The sequence below is a fragment of the Diadema setosum genome, chromosome 21 (genome assembly GCF_964275005.1).
Source record: "Diadema setosum chromosome 21, eeDiaSeto1, whole genome shotgun sequence".
NCBI lineage: Eukaryota > Metazoa > Echinodermata > Echinoidea > Diadematoida > Diadematidae > Diadema > Diadema setosum.
This window is the reverse complement of record NC_092705.1, coordinates 1344769-1357783: the sequence shown is the minus strand read 5'-3', so window position 1 is coordinate 1357783 and position 13015 is coordinate 1344769. Positions and strand designations below refer to the sequence as shown.

Sequence of the window (13015 nt, the reverse complement as noted above, 5' to 3'; positions counted from 1 at the left end):
ACTTACAGACCTGCCAGTTTGGAAATGATAATGGATGATTTTATCAGGTCCCAGGTGAAGACTCTTGACTTATTGTGAAAAATCTATGACTACTATTAGATATTAAACCTCACAGATTGTGCATACCACTTTCCCGCTGACAGAACAAGGACCTATTATAGAAAGAAACTAGCCCAACCAAATGCTGTGTGCAGCAAAGGGACAGGGCTGTGTATATTTACAATATAGTAAGAAAGGTGATATACACTCAAACAAGGTAATTACAGGTGAATCGTATTTAGGTCCTTCACATAATGAGGTTCTCTTATGTTTTTGAAAGGCTATTAACTAACATAAAATGAGCTGCCAAGCATGCGTGAGCATTTTGGTAATTGAAATCTATTCTGTAAACTTACATTCAGATGTGTCTATGAATTTGTTTATTTGTTTATTTTCCTCTTCTTTTTTTTTACTCATTGCCTCTTACCTACAATATCCAATCCCATTTTGGTGCCGCTTTTTTTAACACTATGATCAATGCTATTAGTGTTATCTGTGTATGTACAGTAGATGTATGTACCTGGATGATGCCAGCAAGACAGCATGGTTTCTTTTACATACATAATTATGAATATCTATTCTTTGCCAACCACCAATGCTGTATTTTGTTTTGTCAAGTGAAGTTTTGTTTGTCATGCCATCAGTTTAATATCTTTATTATTAAGTTTGTTTGTGTACGTATGAGTTTTGCATCCTTTCAGATTCGACATTTTCTATGATTAGGGTAATCATCTTTATGTTATCGCTTTAACAAACAAATGGGGCATATGGAAAGTGCTCAATGACAGGAATGTAAACCTTGTATTTTTGATGTAATACAAATTTACATGTTTTTGGCTTTTTTTTTTCAAATACCTGTCGAGGCCTTATTTGTCTTTCAAAAAAAAAATCCTGTCACATAATCAGTTGAACGAATTTGTTAACTGAAATAAAAATTCTTTGGCTTGGCGTAACAACATGGTGAAAAAAAAAGTAATCTGAATAATGAATACAAATGTAATGTACTCATGTAATATGATTATCATCCGTTGACCTGTAATAAAATTTCCTCAACTTAAGACTGTATTTACTCCAGACTTACAGTGTGTGATAGAAGTCTCATGTTTTGATCAATGTATGCATACAAATGCAGTGTGAATTTGTGTGGCATGTGTTGTGTACATGTATGCATTCTTAATTTTGAACATTCAGGTATGTCTCATTCAGTCGAAAATTGGTTAGTACTGTACATTAGTTGATCGTCTGGTGGCACCATTACAGATAGGTTTTTTTGTTTGTTTGTTTGTTTGGGTTTTTTTTGCTGATTTGAAGAAGAATTTGTACTACTAGCGCACATCCATTATAATGGACATGGTTCTATGGAAACTTTTTTGCAATGTATCAAAAAAGTAAAAAATCAGGTCCTTAAATTATTATCTGTATTTACAACTGTACTACATTTACAATGTTCTTTCTTGCATTGTTGAGCGGTAACAACATATTAATGTAACAAAAAGAAAACTGTCGGTCCTGAAGATGTCGTTATCATGGGAGTCACTTGAAGTGCAAGTTCTTCTTCCAAATGCATTGGTACATGCTGTTACTGGTTCAGTAGGAATTTCTTCTGGTTTCTACTGGGGCCAGTACAACATCTACTGGTATTCTGTTGGTTTCTTCTGGTTTCAGTAAGGCATCTACTGGTATTCTTCTGGTTCCAGTAGAAATTCCTACTGGTTTCTACTGGTTCCAGTAAGAAATCCTGCTGGTTTCTACTGGTTCCAGTAAGAGATCGTGCTGGTTTTTACTGGTTCCAGTAAGAAATCCTGCTGGTTTCTACTGGTTCCAGAAGAAATCCTGCTGGTTTCTACTGGTTCCAGTAAGAAATCCTGCTGGTTTCTACTGGTTGCAGTAGGAAATCATGCTGGTTTCTACTGGTTCCAGTAAGAAATTCAGCTGGTTTCTACTGGTTCCAGAAAGAAATCCTGCTGGTTTCTACTGGTTCCAGTAAGAAATCCTGCTGGTTTCTACTGGTTCCAGTAAGAAATCCTGCTGGTTTCTACTGGTTTTCTACTGGTTTTGTTAAGATTTCTACTGGTTTTGTTGAGATTTCTACTGGTTCCAGTAAGAAATCCTGCTGGTTTCTACTGGTTTTCTTCTGGTTTTGTTAAGATTTCTACTGGTTTTGTTGAGATTTCTACTGGTTTTGTTGAGATTTCTACTGGTTTTGTTGAGATTTCTACTGGTTCCAGTAAAAAAATCCTGCTGGTTTTTACTGGTTTTCTACTGGTTTTGTTAAGATTTCTACTGGTTTTGTTGAGATTTCTACTGGTTTCATTGAGAGTTTTCATTGGTCTTCACTGGATTCTACTGGTTTAAATCAAGCATTTCTACTGGTTTCTACTGGTTCCAATAAGAATTCTTACTGGTCTGCTACTGGTTCCAGTACAAATTTCCTACTGGTTTTCTACTGGTTTTATTTCACTTTCCATATTGAAACCAGTAGAAAATCGGTCTCCACTGAACCTGTACAAACCAGTAGAATTCTACTGGTTTTAGCTCTACTGGTTTCTATGGGAATTTCGACCTGGGTATGTAATTGCACAGACAGGAGATAGCACATTGAGTGACAGAATCACAGCTAACGTTTGAAAGTGATCCTTGATGGTGCTAAAAATACCCCCTTTTCATGATCTGGTGACGGTTTGTAAGGCAGCAGAAGGTTGACAAGAAACTTCCCATGTTTATCAAGGACCCCAGGCAAAGTGTTTTGTGCAGGAAATATTCTTACAATGTAAACTTACACAATGCATGCAAGGAGATCTTTGTAAGATTGGAATTTTCTACCTTTGTTATGTAAATTAGTGCAATGTCTGAACTGGTGATATATAAGCTTCAAAGTAAAAGATTATGATCTTTTTCCCCTTGTGCAATGTGTCTGTTGAGAGTCTATGTGGCTAGCATGGTTTCAGCATTTAGTAACTATATGTTCTAGACATGCAAGTCAATATGTGGATCAGTCTAGGAGGAGGCTAACCTCTCCATTCTCATTCCCCGCCCCCTGCAATGTCAAGCTCTTTGAAATGCCCAGGCACTCACATAACAGGGGAATAGTCTTAATGCAAGCCTGATGAAATGGTGATTAGACAGGCATGCAGGTGGGGAAATCAGCCCAGGGGGAATGAACAGCCCATGACATAAGTCTGTCTATGAGTGGAATTTACCAGCAACGGATCATTTCAAATCAGGATGTCTCTTTCAAACTGCAGTCACTACTTCGAGGGGCAACGCCATCTAATTATAACTTTCTCAACATGCTGTCGCAACATTTTCTCCTATCAACAGCATTTCCGCTTTTGTTCAGAAAAGTGAAAACACGCTGATCTGCTTCAGCCTTTCAGCATGAAAGAAGGAAGAGTGAGTAGAACATAAGAATTTGAAATAAGATGCATTGAAGAGACAAAAAGGGAACAATGTATGAGGGGATATAGATGCATATGCTGTTGATGTGAAGTATAGTAGTCTGCAACTTATTTTTATACCTTGACATCTCTGCATATTGATTTCCAATGACTCCCTGGTCAGCATCTTTAGTATTTCTACATCACATAGCTGATTATTGGCAATATGAGGTAAAAGCTTCTTTTGATATGGATAACTCATTCCAATGAAATATCAAGATTAATAGACTCTAAACTCTAGTTGATTAATTTGATTAGACCTAGAATTATAATTAGAAATATAATTACAACTATAACTAAATTTCTAATTCTAATTACAATAACAATCACAACTATAATTATAATTATAATTATAATCAGTCATAATTATAATTATAGTCATAATTACAATTATACTCATAATGATAATACTCATAATTATAATTATAATTATAATTATAATTCCAGAATGATGATTCTAGAATTGTGCTAGAATCTTGATTTATAGCTATAACATTCTACAAACAATGAAAACAGTTACTTTCTAAAACCAGTTGGAAATAACATCTGACCTATTACAAACACTTTACATAGCACATTTTCATTTGTCAGTTTGTTTGTTTTTTTTAAAGGAATTTTTCAGGTCAGAGGGAAGGTATGTATGCAGGAAGAATAATACTACCATCAGTATCAACAAAACAAAGAGCAAATAGGAAAAACAGCCACTTACATATGTAATTTAGATTCAATGCCAAAAAGAAAGATGATCATATATATGCATAATTCTCACATATACAACCTGCACATAGGACTATCCCATATTCAAGAATCTCTTTATCCATGACTGCACAATGCTTTCTACTGATTATAATGTTCACTGTGAATGATGCTGCCATGTAAAGAGAGCGAATGTGTTTTATATTTAAGGAATTTGTAGGATATAAACTGATTCACATTTGTTCAAGTGCGAATAATTCATAAAATAATTTTTCATCACATAATTCATGACAATAATTGATAACATACACGTAACATGAATGATTTAACCTTGTGATAAATATTGAATCATCAACTAAGAATACCTTGAAATTTTTACAGGTTGGTCAAAAGATTAGGAGGTATTTTGGATTTTAAAGGAATTTTAGTATAAAACATAATTCATTCATGAATACAGTAAATTAGACTGGGCTTCAATTATCCTTACACTGATCTTGACAATGGAGTTCTGATATGGAGTGAATCCAACAGGCCTTTTACATCATTGGCTGATCACAATCCCAAGCAGTTCATTAAACTTCAATAATTCTACCATAATGAGATAAGTCTGAGGCGCCAGCTCTGCTTTTCCTCGCTAAGACCGCAAATCCCCCTAAACCTCAATGGGAGCGCGCTTCCTCTGCAGACTCTTGAGCCAGTTCCTACAGAGGATTCTCTAGCTTGTTGTCAGCACATACTCATACACTGGCAATATGCAAGAGCCTGTAAAAAGAGTCTACTGAGCTGTCTCCTAAATACACTGAACTGTGTACATTTTCGACACAAGAGGGTGCACTTCATCAAAAGTGGTATATGAAAGTTGACTTGCTGCTTATCTTTGTTGCACAGAAGTTGTGTTTTTTTAGTTTTTATACCTGTTTTGTTTAATCATTTCTTTCATTCTTTCTTCATTTTTTTTTTTTTTTTTGTGAGGGATGGGGGAAAATCAGTGGAGGGATAAGATTGTGAATTTGTAAAGAGCATTTTTTTTTTTTTTTTTTTTGGCTTGTGATCAGTATCCTTCATCACCAGCTATCCATTCAGATTATGACAATATTGAGTTAGTAATTCAATACCGTTTCAAATTTCAGGACAGACTTCAGAGTAATCTAGAGTAATGACCAAGCACCCTTTGGGATAAAGGCAGTACAAATTTGCTATGACAACTGAACAAACCAAAAGCTAAATGTGGAGAGTATATTTACAAACAAAATAGCTCGAATGATTTCTGATTTCAACAGCCACAGAGTGCCATGTTCCATGAGGATTTTGGCCTGATGGAATATGGCACCAGACTGTAGATATTTTCCATTATCATGTGAACAAGCATTCAGGGAGTAACTGATAAGGCCATGTTGCTCGGTATTGTTCAAACTTGGAACAATGTTCTACAAAATACCGTCAGAGCAAACAATAAGTACAGTATGTCCCCTTCCCCCCCCCCCCAAAAAAAAAAAAATAATGGATTTTCACATTGATAAATACTAACATTATAGCTTCATATTGATTAAACTGTCTAAATGCTAATTCAGGGTCATAAAATATGATATCTTAGCTATATTTTGCAGAAAACCCCATTCAATTTGGTTAAGTGGTCACAGAGAAATGTGGATCGTTGTAAATTATGTCATGGGTCTGATTCTTCCAAGTTCAGCACTTGGATGCTCTTTGAACTGCATGATGTGTGAACACAATGGACAGAACTTGGAGGGAAGGGATTCCTGACATGCTCTATAAAACTCCTCATTTCTCTTTGACCATTGAAGCAAATCGGATGGGGTTTTCTGTAAGATGTGGGTAATAATTTACAGTTTCATACCCTGAAATTTTGTTTGGATTGATTCACTATTTTTAAAGTAATCATTGCAGAGGGTCCCACTGCAATTTTCTGAGGGACACACGGTACTGTATAACTGAGCCTTGTGTCATGCAGCTGTGTGAACTCATCCCTTGACCACTGAGATCAGAATGAGGCCAGAGACTCTGACTCAATTCCCTCTGGGGTCATTCTAAAGGTCACATCAAGCCTATCTCAGTACCTTGGACATCCCCCCCCCCCACATTTTTTCCCCATTCGGTCTGCCTCCTTTCCTCTTGTGGTGAAGGCAATGTTCTCTTGGGTGACATAGACTCACAAAGAATTAATGGACAGGATTTCTATTCATAAAAATGCATCACATACAAGTCGCTTAAAGCTTCTTACTTTAATATCATAAAGCAAACAGGAATTGCACTTCATGTTCATAACACCTTTCAGAAACCTACCAAAATCTAACAGTAACATTAATCCCATATATCAACCAAATATAAGGCTTACAGAGCTGTAAAACTGGTACATGATTCTTATTTTGCCATATATTTGTTTATCTCAAGTCCCTTCTACAAATTGACATTCACTTTCATCTACGAAAGGTCCAAATACAGTAAATTCCACTTTGTAGTCCAGTTTGACGATTATTTGAATTTATTTTGATTTTTCCTATACATCCAGTAATCTATAGCATAAAAGGCACTTTAGTGGCATCTTAACCTGTTGAGGATTGGCTGACTTTGTTGTAACATAACGCATTTTCCATTCACACCAGCTCGAGTATACTCGGGACTTGTCTTCAGCAGGTTAAAAAGATGCATTCTGACTAATCATAAACAAAAATTTCCAAGAAATTTCAACCTGTTAGAACAGACAAAATCCAGTTTACAGAAGACACTCTTTTATTCTTACAATGGTACTGCAAAAGTAATGCAATCTACTTACCTAACAGCTAAACAGGAACTTGAAGAATCAGTGAATTATGTACGTGAAAATTTCCATGCATGACACAGAGAAAGACAGACTGTAAAAGTGAATATTTTCATGCAACTAATTTTTTGTGCTTAGCTGGGTAAGAAGAGTTTTGCATGTTTTTAATTCCACAGAATCAAGACATCAAGTACTGGAACATATGGCAAGCAAAAATATTTGTGTGCTGTTATTTTCTGGTTGTGCGAAATGTGCGAAAATTTAAACACCGCAAAAATTTCCACTTTTACAGTACCCTATCAAAAGAGAGTCACGTATCTGGTAAAGCAGTGCCTAAGATTCCTTTGGGACACCAAAAACAAACTGCATACCATGTCAGAACATCTCCATGGTATATAAGGGCCGGGGAATATAATGACCAAAATCTTACCTTTTTTTCTCAGAAATACACAGTTCTGCTCTCTCAATGTCCCTACAATCACTAATACCTCTAAGCATAACATTCCCTTGCACTTCCTTGACAGTCTCAAATCTTGTGAATGCTTTCATGAACCACGGAGACTGGACAGTAGGGAATTTCCCTGCCAGCTTCAGTACTAAAAGCACTTAAGTACTTATTTTCAAGAAGCCTCTCATTAGACCGGCTTTCACGTCGTCTCTAGTCACAAAGACTGAAAGACTAACAGAGGTTGCATACCATGTTTGGTCTCTACCATGTGATCAGCCCATATGGTATGATGGCTTATGTCCACTTTCTAATCACATCGTAACTGTCAAGGAGTTTAGGACATTATTCATTGAAAGACTGAGGAAGGTTTCACTTAAGCCTTTGTAGATCAAAATGGCTAATTGCAGTAACAAATTGAAACCTCATACTACTCCCCATAAAATGTAAGTGTCATACGGGCTGATTTCAGTCTCTGTCTATATGGCGCGTGCATTTTTCTCCATCAGATAACTGCCTCTACTACGTATCTCCCAAGTTTTGCCAAGTATTATTCATGCTTCTGGGTCAAAGGGGACATCTTGTTCAAGGATGTATTGTATCAGCTGAGATCCAAACCTAGGACTATTACTTATTTAAAATCCAGAGCTGAACCCACTCTGCCAGTGCTCTGACCGATTCATATAATATGAAATGTGCAATGAAAAGTCACTAGAGGCCTGAGAAGAAACTCAGGCAAGATCATCTGCACTGTTCATTTATAAACCCTCATAAACTTTTACAATAGACAGTTATGAAATGGAAAGCTGTTTAATCTGCAACCTCACTGCAAGTATGGTTTTCGTCATTTCTTCAAGAATTAAAACAACCACAATGTCCTTAATTTATGGGAATTAATGAATCAGCAGAATGAGGTAACCACTACTGAGAGACGAATATATACAAATTGTCCTCTGTCTCAGCGCTAAACAGCTGTTGCCATGGAAACGGTAAGTTGTGCAGAAAGAGAGGGAAGTCGACTCACAGACACGGCTTCCTCAGCTAACCACTCTGACATTTGTCCCACAAAAACCCACACACACTTCACCAGACTATTTAAAATGATAAATTTCAAAATTTCACCACCTGCTTCCAAAAAATTGCCATAGTAACAAGAGCCGATGTCAAAATACTATACTATAAATAACAGCTACAGTTGACTCTTCACAGTATCCTATGCACTTGATAATACGCAGAAATTTGCAACCTCAGTATGATACAACTTGCATCAAATCAATGTATAAATGTGTAGCAAGGAAGAAATATGGTGCATAAAATGCATGTATGTACACAAGTCCTTCCAGGATGACCAACTCAAGAAAAAATGATGATACTGAATCCATCCCCTGCAAGATTCTCATAATTCCAAGACTTGTATTGAACCCACTGGGTTTGCATAAGCAATGGATGAATGTGCCCCGTTATGTCGTACTGTAAATGCAGAAATTTTCGCGGTACATTAATTTTCACGTGTTTCGCGCTACTTTTGGCTAGCGCAAATTCTAAAATCTGCAAAAATATCTTCATAATTTTCTCTTGTGAATGGGTTGATAATTGCGCCGCTCAAATTCAACCACCTGTGAATATGTTTTTGAGCCGCTCAGTGCAAAAAAAAATTAATCATGTGAAAATATTGACATTTACAGTAACTGAGCCTGACTGACAGACATGATTACTGAATAGTATTCACTTCAGAAGATAGTAGATGTTGTGTACTTATACTTATCAGTCCAACCTGCACTAGTTTCCTTGAAATCAACATCCCAAAGCTCCAAACCATGCCAAGTGATCAAGATTTCCGGAACAGCAACTAAAAGCTCCAGAATATTTTTTTCTAATTTCACACTAAGATAAGTTTCTTTTAAGATAGATCTCTGACACAAGAATGCCTGTTTGAAATAGTCTCACTATGAGAAGTCACCACCAGCACTCACAAAATAAAAATTGAAATCATCGCACAATTGCGAAGTTGGGTAGAGCTCAAAGAGCACACTAACTCACCGCTTTGAAGTCCTCTTCATATTTGCGAACTTTGAGGCAGAAGATTAATCGGCATTCGTGATCGCACCACGTGTCATCAAACTCTCTCTCCAGCCCTTCCAATTCTTCCAGTAATCTGATTTTTGACAAGAAGACCATTTCAAAATAAAGAAAAGAAAAGTTAAGCTGTATCTTCACACATACAGTAAACTATTAGCATGAAAACAACCCACAGAAACAGGGCATGACATTTTATGCTCAATTGCCCATTTGCCTTGGGCAAATATATAAGTTAAAAAGTTGCCTGTGAATGAAATCAACTCTGACATGCACCATGGGGGAGACTATACAGTATTTCGAAGAGTATTACATAGATTTTGACATGTTTAGAATATATTACAGAAACTCAATTGGTCCGAGTCTTCAAAAGAAATATTTAAATCATATCATTATGATGAATTCAACACCATAACAATTTCATTCAAATCAATTACTTTCAAACTTTCTTTAACAAAAAATACACAAAGCATATGACAAGGCTTATTACTTCCCTTTAATAGGAAGAAGGATATCAAGGAAACTGTTAAAACTGCCAAAAAGCTTCTTGAAATAACCCTTCTAAATCTTAAACAGAATCTTTTTTTTGGGCGGCAGTGCCAAGAAAGCTTTCTGCCAAAGATTTTCAAAAGCTTCCTCTTTGAAAAGAGCCTGGGAGGGAAACCTAAAAGTAAGACTGGATGGGGAAAGGGTGCAGCAACATTTTCTTCTTGTCTTTTTTTTTTCTTCTTTTTTCTTGTCGCTATGATGTACCAGGAAACTTGCTAACGCTGATTTTGGCAGTCTGAAGGCAGTGGTTTAAACTGCACTGCAGAAATAACACAATGTGGACTCTTTCAAACAAAAACAGAAAAAATGGCTGAAAAAGTTCACCCAAGATGGAAAGCTAACATTCAATCATCAACTATATGTGAGGTGACAACATAACTTCCTGGTACTTCCAATTCGGGATTCAACTTTGTTACTGAAAAGCACACACTGCAAATTAATCTCATTTCAGGCATCTCATTGAGGATTTATAGTGATTGATATTCAGTCTCAGTTTTGAATGATAAAAGTAATAGTAGTAGTAGGAGCAGTAATAACAATAATAATAGTAATAGCAATAAAAATGATGATGATGATGATGATAATAAAAATAAGCTGTATTAGTTACAGAAACTAAATTTATAAAAAGGATAGAAAAGAAGAGAAAATACTTGAGTAGTCATTTACTTTTCTATTGCACATTGTGTGAGTAGCTTGTCCGGATTCCTCTCTTGACCATCACCCATGGTCTTCCTGAGACAGCTCAGAAGCGTCTGACCGTACTTGACCGCTGACGTCAGGTCCTCCTTCACCTCCATCCGACGCTTTCGCTGGTCGATTAGCAGCATGGTGGCGCTCTCCGCACTGTTTGGCATCTCAGTCCCCTGCAGCTCTTCTGTAAGGGCGCGGACTGTCGTCGACCGCTCCCGACAGTTACTCGCAAACCTCTCGATGGCCTATTCACCACAGAAGAACAGAGACCGAAATACGAGAGCATTTATATCACTGTCATCTCAAGTATTTGGGCATATTTTCTCATTTTAATGTTTGTGCTATAAGGTGTTTTGTGGGGTATGTTGAAATCAAACGGCATTTGTATGCTAAACACTGGCACCAGTCTGATGGTCCCAGACCAGTAAAAAACACTGCTGGACAAGTAACTTTACTGGAATAGCTGAATTTACTGGTCCAACGTGACCGGTAAAATAATAAAGCTAACACTGTCAGGGCCAATTGAAAAGTATGGACCAGTAAATTTAAGGTTTGGACAAGTAGGACATACGGGTTAGTGTGCAGCTCTGCATTAGGTAGCAACTCTGAAAGCAAATCAGGTGGAAAATATCAGTGTTGGCTTCTCAAATGAAGCCTACAGAGTCAACAAGACAGTAAAAAACAAAACAAAAGAAAAACCAAACTTTTCAAAACGTATTCTGTAGTCCCTCAAATGTAATGTGCAATAACATGATTGATTGCAAGAAGTTCATGCAAATATTGTCACAAGCTGATGTTCACCGAGTCTTCTGGACTAACCTGAAATGAAAATAGGTACATGTTACATCACATCTACGGCTGTAATCACTACTATTGAACCTCCATTTTATGATACAACATACCGTGAAGCAAATCTTATCATCTCCTATATTTCTCTATACTGATTCTAAGAAACATACTTCTATGTACTTCTAAAGTGATTCTGGCCATATCAACATACTGCTGAGTAATCCAACAAACCACAAACTGGCGAGATTGACGGCCTCGCTACCTAGAATCATATGTGCAGAGGAAACAGGTTGATTTAGGAAACAAATTGGCCTCGTTACTAATTCCCAGGGACTATAAGAAGCAGACATCCCTCGACCAAAAGCATCAAAACCAAATGAAACATCCCATCATACCCCCCTCCCCATATCCCCTACCCTCCCCGAAAATTGACTCAACCGACTCGCCTTTCCTTCCCTGAGGCCAAGTTAAACGTGATATGGTCACAAATCTATAATCGGGATTCGGAGAAACAGGAAAACTAACTCATTTTCTCCTAATGAGTTTGTGCACAAAAACAACATGTTTACTCAAGGGGCCTTCCTGTTGTTTTTTGGTCATTACTTTACTTTTTTTTTAATGTTTGTTTGTTTTTGTTTGGTTTTTACATTTTATCCGATGGCAGTGTAAGGCAGTATTTGAGGCATTAGGAGCAGAAACAAACATCTGGCTAGCATAGAACTTGTTCCCCTGTCGAAAACCAAATACATATCATACTTGTAAAAATCACAAATGTTGTCATATCTAACAAATTGCTGCCATTTTTTTTTTTTTTTTTTTTTTTTTTGGTGGGGGGGGGGGGAGGGAGTATGGAGGATTCAACTAGACCTGCGTGGAAATAAAAGCAGAAATTGTACAATAGCTACATGCAAACTTTAGGTCTGTATTATTTACCAGTGTGTATATTTGATAAACTAGACACTTCAAAATAACACTGATTTCCTAATTTCCGATGAATTCAAACAAATGGAGGATGGGGGGAGCATCAGTGAGTTGGGACAGAGAAAGAAGAGAATTTTATTCAATTTCAAAGTTTTAACAATTTCACAAGGTAGTGATACCATGAGAAAAGGACTAGCCCAGAAAGAATATTAAAGGGAATGCGTCATTGATTACATGGTTTCCCACCGATTTGTAATACAAAAAAAATCATGACTTTGGGTCAATAATTCTGAACCTTTAACCAACTCCCCTTAAAATTTGCCTTTGCCATTTAAATTAATAAACTTACACTTATTTGAGAGAAAATATGGACATCTATCTTTGATTTTATTTCAAAAAGGGAAATTTATTGAATGCTTATGCGTTGGTTGGTATGAGAGTTGGGTAACAATCAATAGTAAAATGTATATGATCAATAAAAGAATAAAATAAATTAGTATGAATAAGCAAAATTAAATCTGTTTCCTCAAACTTCTTTCGACACAAACCACTAACTGCAATAGGTAATCAAAATCTCTATTGACTATTACTATC

The 13015-nt window shown here is 36.5% G+C and overlaps 1 protein-coding gene across 1 annotated transcript in view; it reads right to left on the bottom strand.

Moving 5' to 3' along the window:
- Positions 1-13015, bottom strand: part of LOC140244762 (guanine nucleotide exchange factor DBS-like) — a 151025-nt gene that overhangs the window by 45958 nt on the left and 92052 nt on the right. The window contains exons 9-10 of the mRNA XM_072324381.1: positions 10688-10956; positions 9437-9551 (exon numbers count right to left, since the gene is read on the bottom strand). Coding sequence (XP_072180482.1) covers positions 9437-9551; positions 10688-10956 — 384 coding nt within the window. The remainder of the gene's footprint in view (positions 1-9436; positions 9552-10687; positions 10957-13015) is intronic.